The sequence below is a fragment of the Apodemus sylvaticus genome, chromosome 2, assembly GCF_947179515.1.
Source record: "Apodemus sylvaticus chromosome 2, mApoSyl1.1, whole genome shotgun sequence".
Lineage (NCBI taxonomy): Eukaryota > Metazoa > Chordata > Mammalia > Rodentia > Muridae > Apodemus > Apodemus sylvaticus.
The window spans coordinates 87,945,881-87,970,477 of record NC_067473.1 but is presented as its reverse complement, the minus strand read 5'-3'; the positions used below and the strand labels follow the sequence as shown (position 1 = coordinate 87,970,477).

At 36.1% G+C, this 24,597-nt stretch overlaps 1 protein-coding gene across 1 annotated transcript in view; it reads right to left on the bottom strand.

Annotated features, from left to right (window-relative positions):
* Ccser1 (coiled-coil serine rich protein 1) overlaps nt 1–24,597 on the bottom strand; it is a 650,334-nt gene that overhangs the window by 104,798 nt on the left and 520,939 nt on the right. Inside the window, exon 8 of the mRNA XM_052173839.1 lies at nt 12,216–12,299. Within this exon, the coding sequence (XP_052029799.1) occupies nt 12,216–12,299 (84 nt within the window). The remainder of the gene's footprint in view (nt 1–12,215; nt 12,300–24,597) is intronic.

Here is a 24,597-nt window from a genome sequence, read left to right as displayed (position 1 = left end):
CCTTAACTTGCTAGAGTTGATTTTTATCATGAGGAAAAAGTGTTCACCTTAGTGAACTATTGTATTGAATGCCTAAAACAGTATTTTAATATCCTCTTTTCTGTAAGAAAAGCTTATTATTAGATAATGTACATTGTATTAAGTGAATATTATCCATGGTCAGAAGAGAATCAGAACTAACCAATACTTTTTTTGAACATTGTAAATACAAGTTTGAAAGATAGGAAATTTAATAAGCATATTTTTTGAAAGGACAAGAGTCACTGGGAACAACTGAATCTTCTCTATGGTATACAAAATATGTCTTCATTATATATATATTATATATATATTTATAATATATATATATATAATAAACATGTCCAATGAGAAACATAAAATAATTTTGGAGATATGAAAATGTACTGGGATAGTTTTCTTTTTATTGGATATTTTCTTTATTTACATTTCAAATGTTAGCCCCGATCTCAGTCCCCCTGTCCCTGCCCCAGAACCTCCTATTCCATCCCCCTCCCCTTGCTTCTATGAGCATGTTCCCCTACCCACAAACTGACTCCCTCTTCCCTACCCTCAAATTCCCCTACACTGGGGATCAAACCTTCACAGGACCAAGGGCCTCTCCTCCCATTGATGCCAGACAATGCTACATATGCAGCTGGAGCCATGGGTCCCTCCATGTGTACTCACTGGTTGGTAGTTTAGTCCCTGGGAGCTCTGGGGGGGGGGGGTCTGGATTGTTGATATTGTTGTTCTTCCCATGGGATTGCAAACCTCTTCAGCTCCTTCAGTCCTTTCTCTAACTCACTCCTCCATTGGGGACCCAGTGCTCAGTCCAATGGTTTGCTGTGAGCATCCGAGTATCTGCCTCTGCATTTATCAGTCTCTGGCAGAGCCTCTCAGGTAACAGCTGTATCAGGCTCCTGTCAGCATGAACTTCTTGGCATCCACAATGTGTCTACATTTAGTGATTGTATGTGTGACGGATCCCTAGGTGGGGCAGTCTCTGGATTCCCTTTCCTTCAGTCTCTGCTCCACACTTTGTCTCCCACGAGTATTTTGTTTCTCCTTCTAAGAAGGACCAATGCACCCACACTTTGGTCTTTCTTCTTGTGCTTCATGTGGTCTCTGAATTGTATCTTGGGTATTCTGAGCTTTGGGGATAATATCCACTTATCAGTGAGTGTATACCATGTGTGTTCTTTGGTAATTGGAATAGCTCACTCAGGATAGTTAACACATGAATTCAAATTTCCATGCACTTAAATGACTTAACTGTCATTGGCAGTTAAATTTAAACATTACACTGTTTAAATTTTAAGTACACTTATTTATGTGACATGTGTGCAAAAATTTAAAATGTAAAATGCAAAAATGCAAGTAGTTCTGCACGGCTGCATGTGTGCAGATTGATCATATCTCTTTTGATCATATAAATTTTGGAAAACTAGGTCAAGTAGTCAGGCCTGGCAACAGACACATTTACCCACTGACCTGTGTCACCAGTTTACTTCTTAACTTTAAACAAATACCCCAAACAGTTGAATTAAGTAGTGGGAGTCAGTAAGTGAAATTTTATACCTTGAATCTATAGCTGATCTATCTTCCTTAGCAGCACCCAGTTTATAAATTATAGTGAAACTAGTCTGCACAGTTATATCAGCTACAAGGGAAATATACAACAGATTTTGTTTGTGTGTTTTATCTCTATAACTGGAAGTCTTCCTAGCTAGCTTTTATTTTAAAATGTATTATACATTAAAATTAAGTAACATTTATATGATATGTAATATATGTATAATACAAATCTAGTATTAGTAAAAATGAGATATGCATGCACACATAGATACTTCTAGGAGGATTCATCAGCGATTTGTTTAGAATTTTAATAGAAAGAAACAGTAAATACAGATGACTTTCAGGCAATTATGTTATTATTTCCATACTGTATATTCAGTGTAAATTCTTGCTGCTCAATGCTGAAATGTGTTGTAGTTGACTTAGAAACTGATGGTTTTTTGTTTTGTTGGTTTTTTTTTTTTTGGTATGTTTTTTGGTTTTTTTTTTGGTATTTTGGGTTTTTTTTTTTTTTTTTTTTTAGTATAAATATGACACAATAATCACAAGCTTTTTATTCTCTCATGGGATAACAAACTTCTAATTTGGTAGCTTTGATGGTTAATCTTTATTGTCAGCTTGACTAGATAAAACAAACTAAGACATTTCTACCTCAGCCCATGGTAAAGCTGAGGACAAAGATCAATTCTGAATGTGGGCAGGGCAGGGAGGTCTCATGGCCTGAAGACCCAGATCGAATAAAATGGGAAAAAGAGGAAATTTTGCTGAGCATGCACATTTGCTTCTCTAATCTCAGTCACGGGCACCTAACTGCACACTTCCATGCACTCACTCTCCATGTGGTGGAACACGCTCCCAGAATCACAAGCCCAAATAAATCCCTCATCTCTTAAGCTTCTTGTTGTAGAGTATTGGGTAGAAGGATGCAAAATGTTTTTCTCTTTTTTTTCATTCGATATATTTTTATTTAGATTTCAAATGATTTCTCCTTTTCTGGCCCCCCACTCCCTGAAAGTCATATAAGCACCCTTCTCTCCCCCTGTTCTACCTTCCACCCCTTCCCACTTCCCTGTTCTGGTTTTGCCCTGTACTGCTACACTGAGTCTTTCCAGAACCAGGGGCCACTCCTCTGTTCTTCTTGTACCTCATTTGATGTGTGGATTGTGTTTTGGGTTTTCCGGTTTTCTAGGCTAATATCCACTTATTATTGAGTGCATACCATGATTGATCTTTTGAGACTGGGTTACATCACTTAATATGATGTTCTCCAACTCCATCCATTTGTCTAAGAATTTCATGAGTTCATTGTTTCTAATGGCTGAATAGTACTCCATTGTATATATATACCACATTTTTTGCATCCATTCTTGTGTTGAGGGATAAATGGGTTCTTTCCAGCTTCTGGCTATTATAAATAGGTCTGCTATGAACATAGTGGAGCATGTATCCTTATTACATGGTGGGTAATCCTCTGAGTATATGCCCAGGAGTGGTATAGCAGGATCCTCTGGAAGTGACATGTCCAGTTTTCTGAGGAACGACCAGACTGATTTCCAGAGTAGTTGTACCAGTTTGCAACCCCACCAGCAATGGAGGAGTGTTCCTCTTTCTCCACATCCTCACCAACACCTGCTGTCTCCTGAATTTTTAATCTTAGCCATTCTGACTGGTATAAGGTGACATCTCAGCGTGGTTTTGATTTGCATTTCCCTAATTACTAATGAAGCTGAGCATTTTTTAAGATGCTTCTCATCCATCTGAAGTTCGTCAGGTGAAAATTCTTTGTTTAGCTCTCTACCCCATTTTTAATAGGGTTATTTGGTTTTCTGGGGTCTAGTTTCTTGAGTTCTTTATATATATTGGATATTAGCCCTCGATCTGATATAGCGTTGGTGAAGATCTTTTCCCAATTTGTTGGTTGCTCATTTGTCCTTTTGATGGTGTCCTTTGCCTTACAGAAACTTTGTAATTTAATGAGGTCCCATTTGTCAATTCTTGATCTTAGAGCATATGCTATTGGTGTTCTGTTTGTTATTCCAGATACATTTGAGAATTGCTCTTTCTAACTCTATGAAGAACGGAGTTGGCTTTTGATGGAAATTGCGTTGAATATGTATATTGTTTTTGGCAAAATGGCCATTTTAACTATATTAATCCTGCCGATCCATGAGCATGGGAGATTTTTCCATTTTTTGAGGTCTTCTTCCATTTCCTTCTTGAGAGTATTGAAGTTCTTGTCATACAGATCTTTCACATGTTTGGTAAGAGTCACCCCAAGGTACTTTATACTGTTTGTGGCTATTGTGAAGGGTGTCATTTCCCTAATTTCTTTCTCAGCCTGCTTATCCTTTGAGTATAGGAAGGCTACTGGTTTGCTTGAGTTGATTTTATAACCTGCCACTTTGCTGAAGTTGTTTATCAGCTGTAGGAGTTCTCTGGTGGAGTTTTTTGAGTCACTTAGGTAGACTATCATATCATCTGCAAATAATGATAGTTTGACTTCTTCCTTTCCAATTTGTATCCCTTTGACCTCCTTATGTTGTCTAATTGCCCGAGCTAGCACCTCAAGTACAATATTGAAAAGATAAGGAGAAAGGGGGCAGCCCTGTCTAGTCCCTGATTTTAGTGGGAGTGCTTCAATGTTCTCTCCATTTAGTTTGATGCTGGCTACAGGTTTGCTGTATATTGCTTTTACTATGTTTAGGTATGGGCCTTGAATCCTTGTTCTTTCCAAGACTTTAATCATGAAAGGATGCTGAATTTTGTCAAATGCTTTTTCAGCATCCAATGAAATGACCATATGTTTTTTTTCTTTGAGTTTGTTTATGTAGTGGATTGCATTGATGGATTTCTGTATATTGAACCAACCCTGCATGCCTGGGATAAAGTCTATTTGATCATGGTGGATGATCGTTTTTATGTGTTCTTGGATTCGGTTGGCAAGAATTTTATTGAGTATTTTTGCATCAATGTTCATACGGAAAATTGGTCTGAAGTTCTCTTTCTTTGTTGGATCTTTGTGTGGTTTTGGTATCAGTGCAATTGTGGCTTTGTAGAAGGAGTTGGGTAGTGTTCCTTCTGTTTCTATTTTAAGCACTCATTTTCCTTATAACTAGAAATAAATATGTTGAAATGTAAAATCAACAGAAAGGCTGCACTGAACACTTTTAAGTCTATGGGGTAGAAGATGAGTGGAAAAGCTTCCCAATAGAACAGGTGAAAATTCAAAATCTTGAGCTATGTTTATAATTTGATTTTACTTTTAAAATTATCTTTACATACTCATTTGATATTTTACTGAATATAAACAGTATGTGTCTAAATTACTACTAAAAACCCTAGTGCATACATGACAGACCAAGACAAATGTGGGTACTTCTGTTCTCTTCAGAGTAAAAAAAATATTTTTCTTTGTAAGTACTTAAAATAATCTGAATTAATTTAAAGGTGAATGATTAATACAGAGTATCTTATTTCTATATCATATAAAACACACTCTTCACCACAAATCTGAAAACATTCATGAGAATTCTGCAGCTACCTACATGATTAATAGGTATCTACAAGAATATATCCATTCCCTAAAACACAAGGCTACATTTTACCACCAATGTTCATGACAGATTTCACAGATTTACTGAGATTTACATGAATATAGTTTGTAGTGTCCCTCAATTTCACTCTGGTAATAAAAATAAAATTATAGGCAATTCTTCAGCAAGACCTTCAATGAACAGATGAGAAAGAGATTAAAAGTTTCCACAAGCAAGAAAAATATTTGTATTATACAATAGTTTTATAAAATTAGATTTATATGAACATGTAAACCGATCATCCTATTATAATTGATTCTGAGAGTGTAAATATTCAGCTATTGTGCTATTTTATATAGACTTTTGGTTCTAATATATATTATAGTTTGTATATGCTGCATACTGTATATTATAAAGTCCACAATGTATACCATACATGCATAATGTATATAATGTATAGTGTATTCATTAAATAATTTAATAAATAAGTAAGATACTAAAATCTAGGTTCTGAGTTAGAGAGTTATCTTTTCAATATATACAATGTCCAATATACCCTACAAAGAAAATATATTCTCACATTTAAATACACTTGAATATTATTCATTATAAAAACCCTTCAAAACACTCTCTGCCTCCTGTCTCTGTTATATACTCTCAGCTAATTAGCATCCTCCTCAGTCCCGATGATGCTGAACACATACTGAGGCGTATGTCTGTGCCTTCACCTCCCACTCACCTCTTCTTTGTCCAATTTAATGGCCCATAATAATTATCAACAATCATTCTGTCTATATTGATTATTTAATTTTATTTTGTAGAAATTTATCAAGTAAAATATCATATAAAATAGCAATAAAATTGGGCTCTTATTTTTCAGCTAGTAGGGAGTGTGAAAACCCAAAACCCCTCTCTGATGACTTTACTGCCTCCCTCCTTATAGACAATGAGAATGAAAAACACTAAAATTTTCTAAAAATCTCAATTTATGTTCCAAAATAAGTATCTGGGTTTTTATTAATCATTAAAATGAAGCATTAAGAAAAGTACAATACAGAATAGCACTAAGTGCAAAGTCAGATTTCGGGAGCTTAGATTCCTGGTGAAGCCAGGTGCAATAGTGCTTTGTATGTTCCCAACATGTGGAAAGCAAAGTCAGGAAAACCATGAAGCCAAGTAAAACCTAGGCTGCACAGCACATGCCTTTAAAGCCTGGGGTGCATATGAAGACTGTATCTCAGATACAAGCAGACAGATAAAAACAGCACAGGCTGGGTGATTAAATCCAGGATTTTAGTTACTCACAGTTCTGGACATTTCAATCTGAGACCAAGTAGTCAGCAGAGTTAGGTTTTTATGAGTGTCATTTCCTGGCTTAAAACTGCCTTCTCTGGGCTTGTGCATATGGCCTTTTCAGAGAATAGGGTTTTTGACGGGTATAAGAAGATATAGATAGAGAGGAGAGGGCAAGAAGGTCAGAACGAAGGAGACAGACAGATCTGGAGACAAGATCTACTTCACATAAGCCACCTAACCTCATGGTCGACACAAAACACTGTTACTTAAGAAGCCAGAATGGAGTGACAGCCTTTCCCTTCTCAGTGATGTGCTTCTGGCAAAGCATGATGATTCTGCTGTGGGGTGAGACAGCTGGAAGCAGATGCTCACATGGCCAACCAGTTCGTTTCTGCACTAACAGAAGGGACTACAGTGTGTAACTCCCCCTTTCCTTCCAATTTGTTGCCCTATAGTGTATATAACCTCAGTAAAAGCTGATATTGTACTATTTAATGTTCCCATGGACATTATAAAACCATGTAAATCATCACTTTTATCTGCCAAAAACCAATAAAGCTCATAAAATTAAGTAATGCATGAAAATTTCATAGGCATTAATATCAGACTCCTTGAAATTGATCCTGAGAGAACTAATTGCTTATTACCTCCCTTTTTACACAGAAAATGATAAATTGAAAGTTTGGATAGGAAATGTCCTCTCATTAGGAAATCATTTCATAGATGGGATGCTCTTCTTAAACAGTATGAATGTATAACATAAAATCAAATGATTATTTTGAATTTTGTAGCATCTTCATGGTTTATAAAGTCTACCAACTCAAGAAGCAGGAAGTAGAGAACTGTGGTAATAATTCTGAAATTATGGAGAAGAGAAATGATGATACTTTATGAAATATGTAGTAGAACTTGCTGATTGTAATGTTTCTTGATTAGTAACAATAAACAAGCAGAACCATAACCCAGGATCTCTGGTCAGAACTGTACCTTCCCTGAGTCACACAGTAGGTCCCCTTGGAAGAGGGAATGTTGGGAGATAGCTTTAATTAGATGACATTCCTGCATTGGGACCTTTATTCGATTAGATTAAGAGGCCACAGAACTCTCTATCCCCCTCTCACACTGTATGTAGTGAAAAGATGGCCAGACATCAAACAGAGATAGTCCTCATTGGCACCCACCCAAGCTGGTACTCCAGTCTCAGACTCCCTAGCAGACAGAACGATAAATGAGCTTTCTCACACTTCACTATAATGTATAGAAAAGGCCTATCTCTTCTGTAGGTTTCCTGCTCCTTAGGTACCCATATGCATATGCTGATCTTATATAGCTTCACTGATAGACTGGAAAATGGATAGGCAACATTTATATGTTGCCTCTAAAGAAATTGTGCTTGAGTGGGAAGACTTTTAGATACTTTAGATATCCAGTAATTTATGTAGGCTGTTCTTGACATCTACTGTGGAAGTGGAAGATGCTGTTGAAACCCTATCACATGCAGAACAGCCAATTACTCTAGCATGATGATAGCATTGTTGAGGTGACATTGAAAAAACTGCCTATTGGAAATGACTGAAAAAGAAATATTTACAATTTTCTTTTCTGTACCAACACTAATGACCACTGATTCACTATATAGAATGGATAAAACTATCAAGGTAGATGTGCCAAATAATCTTGATCATCAATAATATATTAAAAGAAAACTGAGCTGGGCAGTGGTGGCACATGCCTTTAATCCCAGCACTTGGAAGGCAGAGGCAGACGAATTTCTGAGTTCGAGGCCAGCCTGGTCTACAGAGTAAATTCCAGGACAGGCAGGGCTATACAGAGATACAGAGAAACCCTGTCTCGAAAAAAACAAATCCAAAAAACCAAAACCAAAAAAAAAAAAAAAAAAAAAAGCTGGGACATTAGTGAAGTATATCAGTAGATATATCTGAAGGCTTTTCTAAGGATTACATCATGCTAGCCATGGCCTAGTGAAGAATGTAATCAACTGATGCATTCAAAATTTGAAATGTGTATTTGAGGCAGAACTACCTCAGTGTCACGCAGATGCAGAGAAAGAAAGGCCGTGGGAGAGCAAGGTTGAAGGGTGTATCTTTCTTTCATCCATGATGTTTTGCTTTGCAATGTGCTTAAAACATGAAACCAACCGAGCAGGGACTGAAAACACAACAGAAGCAATAAACAAAAATCTTTCTTCCTTAAATTTTTTTCCCACTCAGTTATTTGTTATAGGAATGAAAAGTCTGAATAGCAGTGTTCAACTAAATAAATACAATCACAAAAGAAAGCATTCTTAACTATGCTTTTAATGAAATAATCACTGTGAATAATAAAAACAATTATTCTGAAATATATGGTTGATGAATTTGCTTATAATAATATTAGTGGTCAATAATTAAAAAGACCTGTTCAATAACTTGTAAAGCATTGTGTTGTTAATCTGCATGATAATAAATAGCTGCTAACTGATCTCTGATCTTTATTTTAGAATTATCAAATGTCACAAATTAGCCTGTTGTAGTGACTAACAACTGTAATGTCTGTCCTTGGCACACTACAGCATGGTAATTTCATGAGTTCAAGGTCAGCCAAGTGGGGTACAGAGTGAAACCCTGTGTCAAACAAACTAATGCAAACTGAAAACAAAACAGTTGCTTGTGTTCAGAACCAGAATCACATTGGCTCATAACTTCCATTGATGGCCGCAGTTTGTATAGTCCTGTGTGCTTGGCTTTGGCCCCTGGGTCAAGGGACTGAGGTACACAGTTTACACATTAGAACAGACCTGGCCTCCAGGTTCTCCCTCAGTCCTTACCTGGCATACCCTGCTCTGAACACTGGCCTTCTCCCAGAGGCGCCTCCTTATATAATCCACATATTTTGTGCTTCTCTCTCTCTCTCTCTCTCTCTCTCTCTCTCTCTCTCTCTCTTTCTCTTTCTCTCTTTCTCTCTCTCCATATATATGTAGAGAGAGAATATATATATATATATATATATATATATATATATATATATATATATATATATATATATATATATCCTATTCTTTTTTCACTCTGCGATTTCTCTTCCCCCTCCCCTTCTTCCACAATGTGACTCCCCTAAACTCAGTTCTGTGGCCAGTGAACCCAAGAGCAGTTTCACAATACAATGGCCTTTAATATAATTTAACCTGGTTTGAATTGGCTCATTTCACTGGCAGTGGATAAATAACTCATCAGTGGGCACTTGGGTACCTCACAAATTCTTTAGATCTAGTTTGAACTGTTTTTCTTTTTAACATGTTTCCCTAAATTATCACATCTTTTTCCATACCTTTGGAAAATCTTTTTACCAAAACAAATTTCACTGCAAAAGGTAATATCATTCTTTTGTTTACGCAAACTCTGCAGCCCAGACACTGAAATGATGCCATGATTATTACTTTGGAAAATTTCAAGGATGAGTAGCCAATTTAGACAAGCCCAGTTTTTGGAGGGAGGGGCAATGAATTATTGTAATCATAGTTGTAGAATTGGCTTTGGAAGCAATGACTTTTTCATTTCACTGAACAAAGAAAGGTCTGTTTCTTGATCATTCTATGTCTTAAATCTGATCAAACTGATGATAAGAAGAAAAATGAACAATCTATTTTTCTGAGTTAATTATTGAAAATAAGTGCTCCCAGTCAAAGTGACTGAACAGATAATAGCTAATGACAGCTAATAACAGATCTTGTTTTTTAAGATTGATTACTCTGTTTGATAATAGGTATTCATACTTGATATTTGCTAAATGCAAATATTTTTCTATGTCCTGCAAACAAACTTGGTTACAATATAGGCGTAGACCAGCAGGTATCAACTTGTGAGTCGTGATTGCTACAGGGATTACACATCAGATACCTGGCATATCAAGTACTTATGTCGCAATTCATAAGAGCAGCAATTTTTTTTAAAATTTTATTCAATATATTTTTTATTTACATTTCAAATGATTTCCCCTTTTCTGGTTCCCCACTCCCCGAAAGTCACATAAGCCCCCTTCCCTCCCTCTGTTCTCCCACCCATCCCTTCCCACTTCCCTGTTCTGGTTTTGTCTTACACTGCTACACTGGGTCTTTCCAGAAATAGGGGCCACTCCTCCGTTCTTCTTGTACCTCATTTGAAGCGTGGATTATGTTTTGCATATTCCAGTTTTCCAAGCTAATATCCACTTATTAGTGAGTGCATACCATGACTGATCTTTTGAGACTGGGTTACCTCACTTGAGACTGATGTTCTCCAGCACCATCCATTTGCCTAAGAATGTCATGAATTCATTGTTTCTAATGGCTGAATAGTACTCCATTGTATAGATATACCACATTTTTTGCATCCATTCTTCTGTTGAGGGATACCTGTGTTCTTTCCAGCTTCTGGCTATTATAAATAGGGCTGCTGTGAACATAGTGGAACATATATCCTTATTACATGCTAGGGAATCCTCTGGGTATATGCCCAGGAGTGGTATAGCAGGATCTTTCGGAAGTGATATGCCCAGTTTTCTGAGGGACTGCCAGACTGATTTCCAGAGTGGTTGTACTAATTTGCAACCCCACCAGCAGTATCAACAAAAATTTTTATGGCTTGGGGTCACTCATGAGGAAGTGTATTAAAGGGTCACAGCAACAGTAATGTTGATAACCACTGATACTTTTGTATTATGCAGTAGATACTTTCTGTACTATTAATATTTTGCTGATATTTTAAATGGGATATTTCTTACAGTACAGAAAATGCCCCTCTTGTCTGTGAATGTTCCTCTATTTTTAAGAAGGAAGTTAGAAGTTTGTGAAGTTATATGCACATGCCAACCCCTATTCTCAATAAGGGTCAAAGGTCAGTAAAAAGATTGCCAGCCGCTTAGATCCATAAAATGTGCTATGAATGCAACACAGAGCTGCTATTTGAGTAGTACTCAGAAGAATGTTGTTCTGTGACTCAGTTATGCCATTAAATTGCATTTTATAACACTCCAACATTAATATAGTCAACTGTTAAATCATTTTATGCTTTTAACTAGCACTTATTTTGTAACACTGATAATGTGTCAATAAGTTTTCTACAGTATTATATTTATTTTGCCAGTATCTTAAGAATTCTTGATGGATTAACATTCTCCTTTAATTTATGTTTTATGATTTATGATTTTATTTATATCTAGAGTACTAATACTTATTTTAAACTGCTTATCCTAATGTATATAAATTATAGCATCTAGAGAAGCAATGCCCATTGTTGTTCTACATAGCAAACATATTATGTTCTAAACATTTGGTTCTTAATTTCTTTATGAAAACCTCACCACCAAAATAAACTATAGATATTTTGCATTTTGTGAGAGTTGTGCATTAATTGAAAACCTACAATAGATTGACAAAAATCTACAGTTTGTGATTGTGAAAATGAATGTAAAACCTGCTTAGTTAGCAAGAATAATAAATGCCTTCTTATATATTGTAAAGTTTTCTCTCTAGGCATTTCAGTGAAGATGGGAATCACACAGTTATAAAATGTAATGTGGCCTTAACCTTTATCATTATATATACAACTGAAAGATTTCACCATTTTCTAGAAGTATGTATGGTAAGTCTTGTACATGTAAAACACCATTTCTTTTCTGTCACCAAAGAACTACGGCTTTCATTACTAAAGGATGATAAAATTGACAGTCCTATTAAATCACTTATCAAAAATAAATAATAATATCAGTGTCAATAGATAAAGGTTTATAGCAAATAACCCTGAAAGTAAGTAACTGCTTCAGCCAATCACTTACCAGCTCTGCCTGAAGCTGGGAAATGAGCTCATCCCTGTCCTTCAGCTGCAGTCTCAGCATGGAGCATTCGTCTTTCGTTATATCCTACAAAACATCAAAGAGGTCAGCTTCACACAGGGAAATAATTGTATGTGACTAATGAAACTCAGCTTTATCTATGATGTGATATTCCCTTTCATACTTCTAAACTGCAAAAGAAAAGCCCATGTTACTATGCTGTATACATCATGTGTATTTCTCCATATACATAATTTGAAAGAAGTTAAAAGTTTTCCTTTTGGAAATTATTTGTCAACACTGAGGTGCTGAAAAAGAAGCAGAGACATTATTAGTATTTCTTTCCTCTTTTCTGGGTACACACAATCAATGCAATAATATTAATTATACTGTCCAAGAGTTACTTTTGCTCTCTTGCTATAATTTAATGTTAATTCTTAAACCACAGCCATGCTACATTCTCATCACCAATGGTGGGCCTAGGATACTTAACTAGTCCCTTTCACCAGGATTCATTGTGGAAGGATTAACTCAGGAACTCTGGAAAGGTCATGGAACACTTGCCCCTCCCAGAAGGGAGAGGCTAAATTACATTCCTCAGACTGCAGGGAGGTCCCTGCCTCATCCTCTAACAACCAATTGGTTTAGAGGTAACACTGTTCTGCCAATCACATTGTGCCTAATGGTGGCTGCCTGAGGACTGTATAAAGGCCCGTGCAGCCTGGCTCACATAGTCATTTTCTCTCCATGTGCAGGGTGACCCTAGCATGCTGGTTATTAAATAAAATACCTCTTGTGTTTTGCATTGATTCCCATTTCCATATGGTTCACTCAGGGGTCTCTGGTAAGTTAAGGCTCTTCAGAGTCTTACAATTTTAGTTTTGATGTTTTCAATATGAAAGCACATTCAGGTTCAACATCCATATTCAGGGTACCTGTAATTTTGTGTTAACACTTTTCAGATACGACCACCCACTACAGAATTCTCTTTTCAAAATTTTTAATCACAAATACACCTTACACCTTCCACCTGATGAGAATCTCAGCTGTGTCTGTGGATATGCCAGCTTCTCATTCAATCAGCAGTCCTGCCTATACTCACCATCCCCAGTGCCCTAAGAGGACACACTTCATTGCTCTAGTATCTACTCACAGAACCAAACTTAGTACTAATTCTCTATTTGCTTACTTAATATTTCTGATTTGATTGTGTCTAAGGTGCCCATGGTGGTTTGAATAAAAACAGTCTTCATAGGGCCACAGGGTGTGGAACTACTAGGACTTGTGGACTTGGAATACATGTGGCATTGCTGAAAGAAGTGTATCTCAGTCACTTTTGCTGCCTGTGGATCCAGAGGTAGCACTCTCAGCTCCCTCTCCAGCACTGTGTCTCTGCATAATATGCTGTAGGAGGAAGTTTTTCTCATGATGGCTGAACAACGCATTGATTTATAAGTGTAGCAAAATATAAATAGGAATCATTTTATAGCTACATTGTTTGTTTGTTTTTTCTTCTTCTGTTTTTAGATCAGCATTATTTTGTTTTACCCTAGGTCCATGGACTATACAGTTTCACATACTTGATCACTAAAATTGTGACTGATATATGTTCCATCCCATGGAGTAGGTTTTGAGTCAAATCAGATATTGGTTGGTCACTCCCACAAGTTTGTGTCACCATTATCCTAGAATAAATTCCATGTGGGACACCATTGTCAGTAACATTTACTGGCTTCATGTTTACATTTCTCTTTTGATAACATATAGACGACCTTCCTGTAAAAAAGATGCTGAAACATACAGGTTGAAGCTCGAAGTACGCACCAGATGAAGCATTCCCTGTTTAGTTAGGGTTTAGTTTAGTAAGTAGTGGGTAAGAAGTAATTTTCAAGATTTGTTTTATAATAGTGAATATTGTGAGGGACAGGGGTGTTGATGAGTAGAAGTGAGTAAAACCCAACAACATGTGTGTTATATTTCAGTTTAGTTTGAAGAAGCATTTTTAAGGTGGCTGGAAATCCAAACCTTGAGTATTCTCAAATATGCAGATGGCATCAGAGAATGCAGTACACTGTGCTTGAGGGTTTGATTTTCTGTGAGAAACAAAAAAGTAGTACAGTAGGAACTTAGTGTTGACTTACACAACTAACTAAAAAAAAAAAAAGGTTGTGGGTTATTGCTGTTAGTTTGTGGAGAGAAACCGATAGTCTTGGTCTAGTCTCTTTTGGAAATTCCCCTGGGGCCCACTGCCCAAGAAACCAACTAGATATAACCTGATCCAAGTACTGGAAACTTCATTTGGTGAGAGATAGTCACTTGTGACTGTGTCCCCTCCATTCTTTGGGGGTTTAATTTAGATCAGTTTTATATGTGTATATATTTTAGGAAGTTCCTACTGTATTACTTTTTTGTTTCTCACAGAAAATCAAACCCTCTAGCACAGTGTACTGCATTCTTTGATGCCATCTGCATATTTGAGAATACTCAAGGTTTGGATTTCCAGCCACCTTAAAAATGCTTCTTCAAACTAAACTGAAATATATCACACATGTTGTTGGGTTTTACTCACTTCTACTAATTAACACCCCTGTCCCTCACAATATTCACTATTATACAAAAAATCTTGAAAATTACTTCTTATCCACTACTTACTAAACTATTAGATAAAGTCTTCTGCATCAGTACCTAAACCATATGTCATCTCATATGAAACCTCAAATGTGAACTTGTTTCCGACCCTCCTTGGACTTTCCGTTTGCTTCAATGCCTCATTGTATAACTAGCTCATTAGTATGTCATTACCACCAAGCATAGTATTTGACACTTATAAAAAGCTCAGTTCATGTTTCCTTCTTATAAAGATGGAACACAAACACAATATGCTTTAGGAGTATACTCGTTTTCTCCTACTCTGTATCTGACCTAACAAGAAAATATCTAAGGAACAACATGAAATAGAATTTTGTTATTCTATGATAAATCTTACTTTCTCTATAGTGAGAAATAATATATAATTCTAATTTATTTATATGCCTTGCTTTTTCTGATGACTACTGTTAATAGCTTTCTTTCTATTACTGTAATAAACACTGGGAACTTGGGGAAGAAAGCGTTTATTCCAATTGCAATTTACAGTCTATCAACAAGGGAAACCAAGCAAGATGCTGAATGTTATAACTGAAAGAGACCCATGGAGGAATGCTGCTTGCTGTCTTGCTCCCTATGGTGTCCTCAATTTGCTTTCTTTTAAATGCCAAGACCACCTGCCCAGGCATATCAACATTGACAGTGGACTGAGTCACCTCACATCCATCATCAATAAACAGAATACACCATCCACACCCCCACAAGCCAGTCTGCAAGAATCATTCCTCAGATGATGTTTCCTCTTCTTAGGTGACTCTAGGTTGTGTCAAGTTAACAAACCTCACCAGTATAGCCATGTTAACTAGTATAGCCATATTTCCAAGTATAATCATATTAGCGAGAGATGCTGTGATCTTATAAGTCTCCCACACATCTGGGTTTCATAGACTGAGTTTATTCTCATTTATTTTAAACTTACATGTACATAGTACACTCAGGAGCAGGAAGTTCAAGTTGTTTCACATTACAGTGGAAAAGTTAACACTCAGGAGCATGTAAAACAGCAATCATGACTTTTTACAGTCAAATAAATGGAAAGTCAAATACTTGATACCTGATCCCAGATCATGCAAATAGTTATGTATTTTTGTATCTAGTAGTTAACATATTTTAACTCTATGTAAATCCCTGTGGGTGTTGAGAATCACAATGGGCTAGAAACTCTATGGGGTCAAAAACTGTATTATTACTACCTACCCTTATCAAACTTGTGTACTATTACATCTAAAGGAAGTTAAGGCTCTGCAGAAAATAATAAACTATCACATTTTCTCTTCTGGAACTAAATACTGCGATGAATTTAAGCATGCTAAAGGTTTAACAGAGAAGGGGAAAGGGTAGCTGAGAAGTGGAAGAGTAAAGACAGGAGAGATTAGCACAGCCATACTTCACACTGAGAGTCTACCAGTTAGCTACTACCTTCTGAACTCTGTTAGCATGTGGCAGGAATTACCCACTGAGGCCAGCAGGTTGACTCTTGCTCAGTCAGTGGGTGGAGAGTGCCTGAAGCAGAACTAGAGCACAGCCACCACACTCTGAGTTTACTCTTTGTTTTAGACTATTTAGTGATGACCTTGCATATCACTGGGAGCCCACCAGATGCTAATGAGATAATGGTTAAATGGAGTCAACTGAACAAAGTCCTGGCAGCTCTCAGCAAGTCTTCTGGGATTCAGCATGTTTCTGTTTTAATTTTGTGATGGTGTTGATGATCAACAATAGCTTTTAGAAATTAATTAGCATTTCGTGGATTAATTATTTTAATATTGTAGGTTTGCTTCTGTTTTGCTTTCTGAAAGTTATAAAGAACTTTGTCTTTTCAAAGACATGCTCTTGTCAAAAAGCCTCAGATTTTATTCTGGTGGAAATTTCTCAGTTGTTTACAGAATCACAACTTTAAAACTGATGAATATAATGATTCAATTTAGAGGAAAGAGATATACATATGAGTTAGAAATCATATGGATGGATAGAGTGATTGGACTTAGTATTCTTAGTTACTCATCAATATTGAATACAGTGTAGTATCCGTTACTGGCAACATCACCAAGGAAGCCTGGTCTCACAGCACTTGAATCTTCCTAGGTGTTATTGACTTGCTTGCCCGATTGAATAAGATATGAGTGGTACAGTCATGACTAGCTCAAGAAGAGTCTGTTTCCAGAGTGATCTCTTAAAAGTCTTCATCTCACATTGTATAAAGAATAGAATTGAAAGGGCACCCAGAGAATGCCCTAACTGGGGATACATCCCACCTTCAGTCACCAGACATAGACACTATTGTGGATGCCAAAAAGTACATGGTAACAGGAGTCTGAGATAGCTGTCTTCTGAGAGGCTCTGCCAGAGCCTGATAAATACAGAGGCAAATGCTCACAGCCAACCATTGGACTGAACATTGGGTCCCTAATGGAGGAGTTAGAGAAAGTACTGAAGGAGCTGAAGGGCTTTGCAACCTCATACAATATCAACCACCCAGACCCCCGAGAGCTCCCAGGGACTAAACCACTAACCAAGGAATACGCATGGAGAGACGCATGATTCCAGCTGCATATGTAGCAGAGGATGGCCTTGTCTGGCATCAATGGGAGGAGAGACCCTTGGTCCTGTGAAGCCTTGATGCCCCAGTGTAGGGGGATTCAAGAGTAGGGGGAGGAGGAGTAGGTGAGTTCGTAGGGGAGCACCCTCATAGAAGCAGGGGGAAAGGTGAGAGGATTGGGGATTTCCTGGGGGGGGGCAGAAAAGGGGATAACATTTAAAATGTAAATAAAGAAAATATCCAATAGAAAAAAGAATTGAGTAGTTATGAATAGATAAATGGAGATGAATGAAGTACTTCAGTGGCCAAAGAATAACCTGTATCAAATATAAGCTATAACACCTCAAGCCAGAGAAAGTCTGTGGGTTTGCAGCCCAAGTTCATCTCTGCCTGAGAAACCTAAGCTACATTTGTCCATTCTATCACTCTCTATTCACAGTTCTGAACCTTTGGGGTCTCACTCCTTCGGGGGTACTCTAAGATATCCTGTATGTCAGATATTTGCATTACAATTCATAATGGCAGTACAATTACAATTATGAAGTAGCAACCAAAAAAATAAATGTTTTTGCTTGTGGGTCACCACAATATGAGAAACTGTATTAAAGGGCCACGGTATTTGCTCTAAATGGTTTAATTATAAAATTATGAACAAACAAAATTACATTTTTAGCCATTAAGTTTTAAGAACATATATTATTATTATTATTATTAAAATTACTTTATAGAGTTAAACAAAAGGCAAACAAACTTTCAATACTCTTGTTGAATGGTGATTCATGACTGTACAAGAATACATACTGTAAGTATTAAAAGCAAAACTATTGCGCGGTTTAAGTTTTGACTTTCATTATTTAATTTATCTCTATCCTTTTTTTTCCATAAAATTGCAAACTTAAAGCTAGAATATCAGAAATTTGGAAAAGGTGTCTTAAATTAAGTTTTTAATTGAGTCTTAAACTTTATATATTCTTGACTACTATTAGAAACCCCTAATTTTTAATACTTATAGAAAATCATGTAAACAAAAAATTGTTTCAAAAAGCAAAAGTTAAGTCCTCTTTAAACTGGTCTGGTGCTAACATTAAAAATTCAAACAAATAAATTGGATAATTTGCAATTCCTACAATTCCCCATGATGATTCTTCAGGTAAATATTTGAAAAAAATTTTTTCTAGAAGTTAAAATACTACCTCAGATTTGTATGTGTTAATCTGATCTGTTTATATATAAACATTGTGTCTTCTGTCCAGGTTTTATTTTATAACGTAACAAGGAGATCAAAAGAAAAAATAAATATATCAATGGCACAGACAATTTCACTGAGCTAATGGAAACAGAATGTTATGAGCAAGATGGAAACAACAGAAATAAGTCAGGGAGGGGATCAGGCATGAGACTCGAGAACGTAAAAACACGCAGAGGACTTGGCTGGCATGCTCTTTGCTCTCTCGGGTCTACTGTCCTGTAGGGCTGCATACATGCTTCCCCAGTGAGGTCACTAGTGAAAGAAAATGCTACAAGCAGTTATCCTGCATCTATAGGAACAGTTCCTCAGACATGGAAGCTGGGGAAGAAAAAAAACAAAACCTCAACATTTAATTCTTGACTAATTCTAAATAATTATAATCAGTCTTAAATTTACTTTAGTACTAGTAATCAGTATGTGATCATGAAAATTAAAAAAATTAAGAAGTTGCTCTTTTTACATTTTTTTGAAGTGATGACCTAATATTCAGAATGTGTGATTCTTTTCTTTGAGTACTTTTTCATAAAAATGTGAAAATAAAAGGCATGTTTTATATTTTCATGAGCATTTTATACTTTGATAACACTTAACCTAATAATCTGAAGTCTTAAATGCAGAAAAATATAAAAATTTTTGATACTGCAATGGAAAAATTCCACACCTGAACACAAAGGTGTATTCACTTTGACACCCAAAGCTACCCTAGGCGTGTACACAAGGCCATATGAAATAGAAATGTGTTTTGTGTTTAAACTTCGGTCTCATCCCACAGATATCTCTTTGTATACATGGAAATAAAAATATAAAAATATTATCAAGGTCACCAAAAGTACATCTTGCTTTTGTCTTATTTGTTTCAAATTTTTTACAAACTGACTCTAAAGGTCAGACTACAGTGAATCAGCACTGGCATCCAGTCACTTCCCGCTCATATGCCATGATTAAATGGTGGGATCCCCTAACTAATACATGAAATGGTCTCTACCCCAGTTTAATAAGGGGGCGAGTTTCTTTCTGTGTTTTCTCACAAAAAGAAGAGACGGACCTCCATGGCTACCTGAAAGATTGGTCTGTCAAGTGGACACAGATCCTGAGTCTTCTAGTAAGTATGATTCCAATTATGAAGATGACTCAAAATCCAGCCAGAGTCAGCTGAGTTAACTTGGAGCATAGTCTCCACTCTTACCTGAGAAGTAACCATTTTCTGTTAATTCTCAAAGCCACCTCCCACACGCTCGGAGGCGGGACTTTGTGCCTGATTGTTGCCAATTTGCAACTGAATTAAATATTTCAGACATTCTGCCAGACAACCTTAATCTGGTTGCTCTTAACTTTTGACTTTGTATCTTAAACAGATGGGTTGTCTTCACACAGGATAGCCTTCAGCAAAGCTCAGTTATTCACCAAGGCATTTATTCATCAATGTGAAAAAGTACATTGACTACATATTCATATGTCCTTTATGGCTTTGGTCTGAATGGGAAAAGGTGTGCTAATGAAGGCCAACAGCCGGAGACAGACAGCTGGGGTTGTGGGGTTGTAGAGCTCCTATCAACCTAAAGAGAGGTAATGCCAAAAGTTCGCTTTTGTTCATTAGAAACACTAAAAGGCCCTGTTGGTTCAAATAAACATAAAGAAGCTGCATGTGGCCTTAAAGACGGGTAAAAAGGAGTCTAGACCCTGACCTAAGCCAGACAGCCATATATATCTGATGAGATCATAGAGCATAAGTAAATCTTGTGCTTCCATCTTTCAAAAGTAAAAGAAGGAGGAATTGTGCTTGTTCCCCAGCCTTGAGCTGGCAAAACCTCAGACAGTTTTTACAACTGTCAGTGACTGGCCTTGATGCATTTGTATCTTCCTGCCTGAGCTTTAAAGAGCTGTCCACCTACTGAGCTCGCTTTGCAACTCAATCCAACTAAAACAAAGAATAGGTCTTTGGGTTTTTGGCCTATATAAACAAAGAGCTAAACATTAAACTACAGAGCCTTGATCAGAACCTTTTGTCTTGGCTTTGTTCCTCTCTCATCCATCAGTCCTGTTCCATCTCAGAGCTCTCCTTTCCCAGTTTGACCAAGGCCACTGGATGGCTACAACTAATGCTGTTTTGATAAAGCATGTATATGTGTAAATCTAGCCAAGGAGAGGAGTTGGGGATTAAGGGTGGAGGTTATGTATACAGATACAAGCTGATGCTAAATTCACTGAAAGAGTGTTCTTTGATTCTTTTACACAAAACATTACCAAATATAATCAATCATTATTTTAAATATTATTGTTTTTAATTTGAACAAACGTTTGTCAGATTATAATCGTGGCAATGTACTATGATATTTATAAGAGATATTAAGTTTCATAAACAAAATGAAAAATATAATAGAGTTGACTTATATAAAGAAAACAGTGTTATTGATTTTGACACTGAACCTATTAGTAACTTCATTTCAAAAGGTGTTATATTTGAAACATTGACTTTTGTCTGTAAATCAATCCAGGAAACAATAAGGCTTTTAGAACAATGGTATATAGGACATTCCATAGTTGAAGAAGAATATTGGAATATTGACCTTTTTTTAATTTACAAAAGGTTCCATTAGAAATAAATGAATTCTTAGCTAGTTTCATCTTCTAAAAGCCCACAGTACCTTGCATTTGTGTGGATGCTCTGTAATTCATAAATACATAAAAGTGATGTAGAGTCACTTTTATTCTAATAATCTTTTTTTAACAAGCTATCTCAGAAAACAGTAGATTTCTGGAATAAAGGAGGCATAGGCACAAAAATTGCAAAGAAAAAACAACTTCAGTAAATACTAAATATGATGAAAGCAGAATACTGAGAATGCAAAATTGTGTCCACCAGCCTCTAAATGAAACTTAATTACACTGCTATTTTGATTTAGTATATATTTAAAAAAATGTTAAGATGGTTGTAGGAGATGTAGACTTATTATTTCTAAAATGCGGTCAATATCTATTTTGAATGTAGGTTTTTATACAATAATGAAAATGAACTCATTGAACTTAAAATGATATACTCTAGCTTCTCATTTTCTGTTTTATAAAGTGGAGAGAGTACTTTACCCTAACTAATAGTTTATATCAAAATTGCTGCTAAATGCTTTTACCACTGTATTCTTTGTTTCATCTAATATTTTTGTAAAGACAAAATTTCAAAGGTAAATGTGATATTAGAAGTCTCCAAAGACATCTAAAATTGGCTGTATTTTATGGCAGAAGGAATATGAACAAAGTTTTCAGGAAAACACTACAAGTTATTAGACATGCCAAGTTAGTTTCTTCTCTTCTAAAAGCCCGTGGGTATCATCAAGGTCAATTTAAAACTATACCACGACAAGTCTGTGACCCCAACAGCAATAAGCTTCTCAACAGATTGCTATCAAGAGGTTCATATTTATTCATATTGTCCTACTGAAATTGCTTAGTAGGAGTTCTTGGGGCAGAAAATATCCCCAAGCATCTTGGATTGTCTGACACTATCATTATTTTCTCAGACAAATAGGATTAAAACTTTACAGTTTAAGTCATGTGAACAACTTCCCATGTAAAGCCCCTTCCCATAATGCAGTCTAAATGAGGAAAAAATAAAATACCAATCTAAAAGTTTCTATCTGTTTTCAAGTGTGAATTGAATGTTCCAGAATGTAGGTAGGTCAGGGAAAAAAATATGCCCTGTGTAAAATGCTAAGTGGTTAAACTTTGTGATTACACAGGGTTAAAGTGTTTCAGACTATAGCCAAATATATCCTGGGCTATTTTGGTCCCTTAGAAAGCTGTTCACTGCCCACCCATTAAAAATGTGTTTTTAGAAAACCAATGGCTTCTATCAATCTGAAATATAAGAATGTCATCAGATAGAATCTGAGTCCTACATCTAAGTTTCCCACTTAGTGAAACTTCCCAGATATCTTCACCAATGCAGTTACTAAGTGCCTAAATACATTCAGTAGCTGATAAGATTGCATATAATCATGTGCACAGTAGAACACTACATTAGAGACTACCTGGAAATACTTCCAGATCCCATTTTTCTCACATTTTTAAATATCTTCTTTATTTACATTGTGCATTAGTAAGAAATTGAAGAGTACACTAAACGTATATGCTCTTATGGATAGGAGAAAAAGTAATCAAAGAATGAAACTTGTCCCTATTCCAAAATACCATGCACACTTATTTCATGATTTGTCAAATGCAACCTAAAATTCATGTTGAGTCCAGTGAGGGTCCTTGTATAGATTCTAACTAACATCAACTTTGTTACCTGTCACACACCTGCAGGCTCTTCATATACCAACCATTCTAGCATGCAACCCCACAAGTACACCTCACTTCTGTCTCAAGACCAAACACTGGGCAGCCAGACCTATTTCCGAGAGTTAACAAGCATTCAAATTATCCGATCGGTGGGTCTTCTGTGAAACCCAAGTTAACCTCATCTTCCTTGCTATGGCAAGCTGAATCCTCCATCTACCACCTGTTACTACAAGTTCTCAGGTCGACCTTGCCAAGCCCATGTAGAGCCTTTGCTTGTTGGAGCAGTAACAGAGTTCTGGATTTTACCTCTCAGTGTGATGAGTCAATGTACTATGTTCTACCATTAAAAGAATCTTTAAGTTTCATTTTTAATAAAAATGCCAGTAGGAGATTGAATGTATGGTAGTGGCACCTCTATCATTTCCCTACAAGAAAGAAAGGCATCTCTCTTGTCTCTTGAACATTTATATCACCATCAGACATAAAAACCATCGGAATAAAACTAAGCGTGTGTGTGTGTGTGTGTGTGTGTGTGTGTTTTGTTATTAAAAAATCAGGTGAGAGTGATGCCCTTCTGAATTTGTCTATCAATAAAGGAGACATATATATATAATTGTGTGTGTGTGTGTGTGTGTGTGTGTGTGTTTTGTTATTAAAAAATCAGGTGAGAGTGATGCCCTGTGACCTCTATATGGTATACTCTAGCTACTCATTTTCTCTTTTATAAAGTGGAGAGAGTACTTTACCCTAACTAATAGTTTATATCAAAATTGCTGCTAAATGCTTTTACCACTGTATTCTTTGTTTCATCTAATATTTTTGTAAAGACAAAATTTATATATATATATTTTTTGTAAAGACAAAATATATAAAATTATATATATATATTTTGTAAAGACAAAATATATATATATCTTCGGCCTATCATGTATACTATGAATGACTGCCTATGTAGTGGACTGCTTCACACTTTGTGTAATGAACTTACACTTAAAGAGGTTGCAAGTTAAATGTAATCCATGAGAAATCTTAAATGATTAGTAATTATTAAGGCATCCATCATCCTGGATAGAAGAAAATCTACAACAACTCATAGACTACACATCACTATTCTTAGGCTGGCACAGATGACTCATTTGATTCTCTAGGATGATATATGGCAGCTGCTCCAATAGACTTGGAATAAAGTAGTTACCACTAACAATCTAAAATTTATCAAAATATAACACTAACATTCAAATATATTGCCTTCAAGTGTCTGAGGTAAAAATGAAAGTGATGATTTAACAATTATTTACAAATTGAAAATTCAAAAACATTGAAGTACCAGTATATCAACACATTAAAACAAAGTAAGAAACTGTGAATCTGTGGAAGATAATATAACAAATAGAGAATCAGGCGTGCTATATCATATGACATATGAGGCAGGAAATAAACATAACAGGAAGGTTTGGGGTGTGTGTGTGATAAATTTAAACAAAATAGAGGTGAAAATAAGACTGAATAGTTGGTTTGCTGATCACAAGCATCAATCACTACTGACATCAACAAAGCACTGTCTGGTGGGAAGAAAATCCATATTACAGATTGCCTTAAAATGTACTGGAAATAAACTAGTGAGCTACCAATAGCACAGTTAGCAACATACAAGCTTCCTTCAAGAAATATGT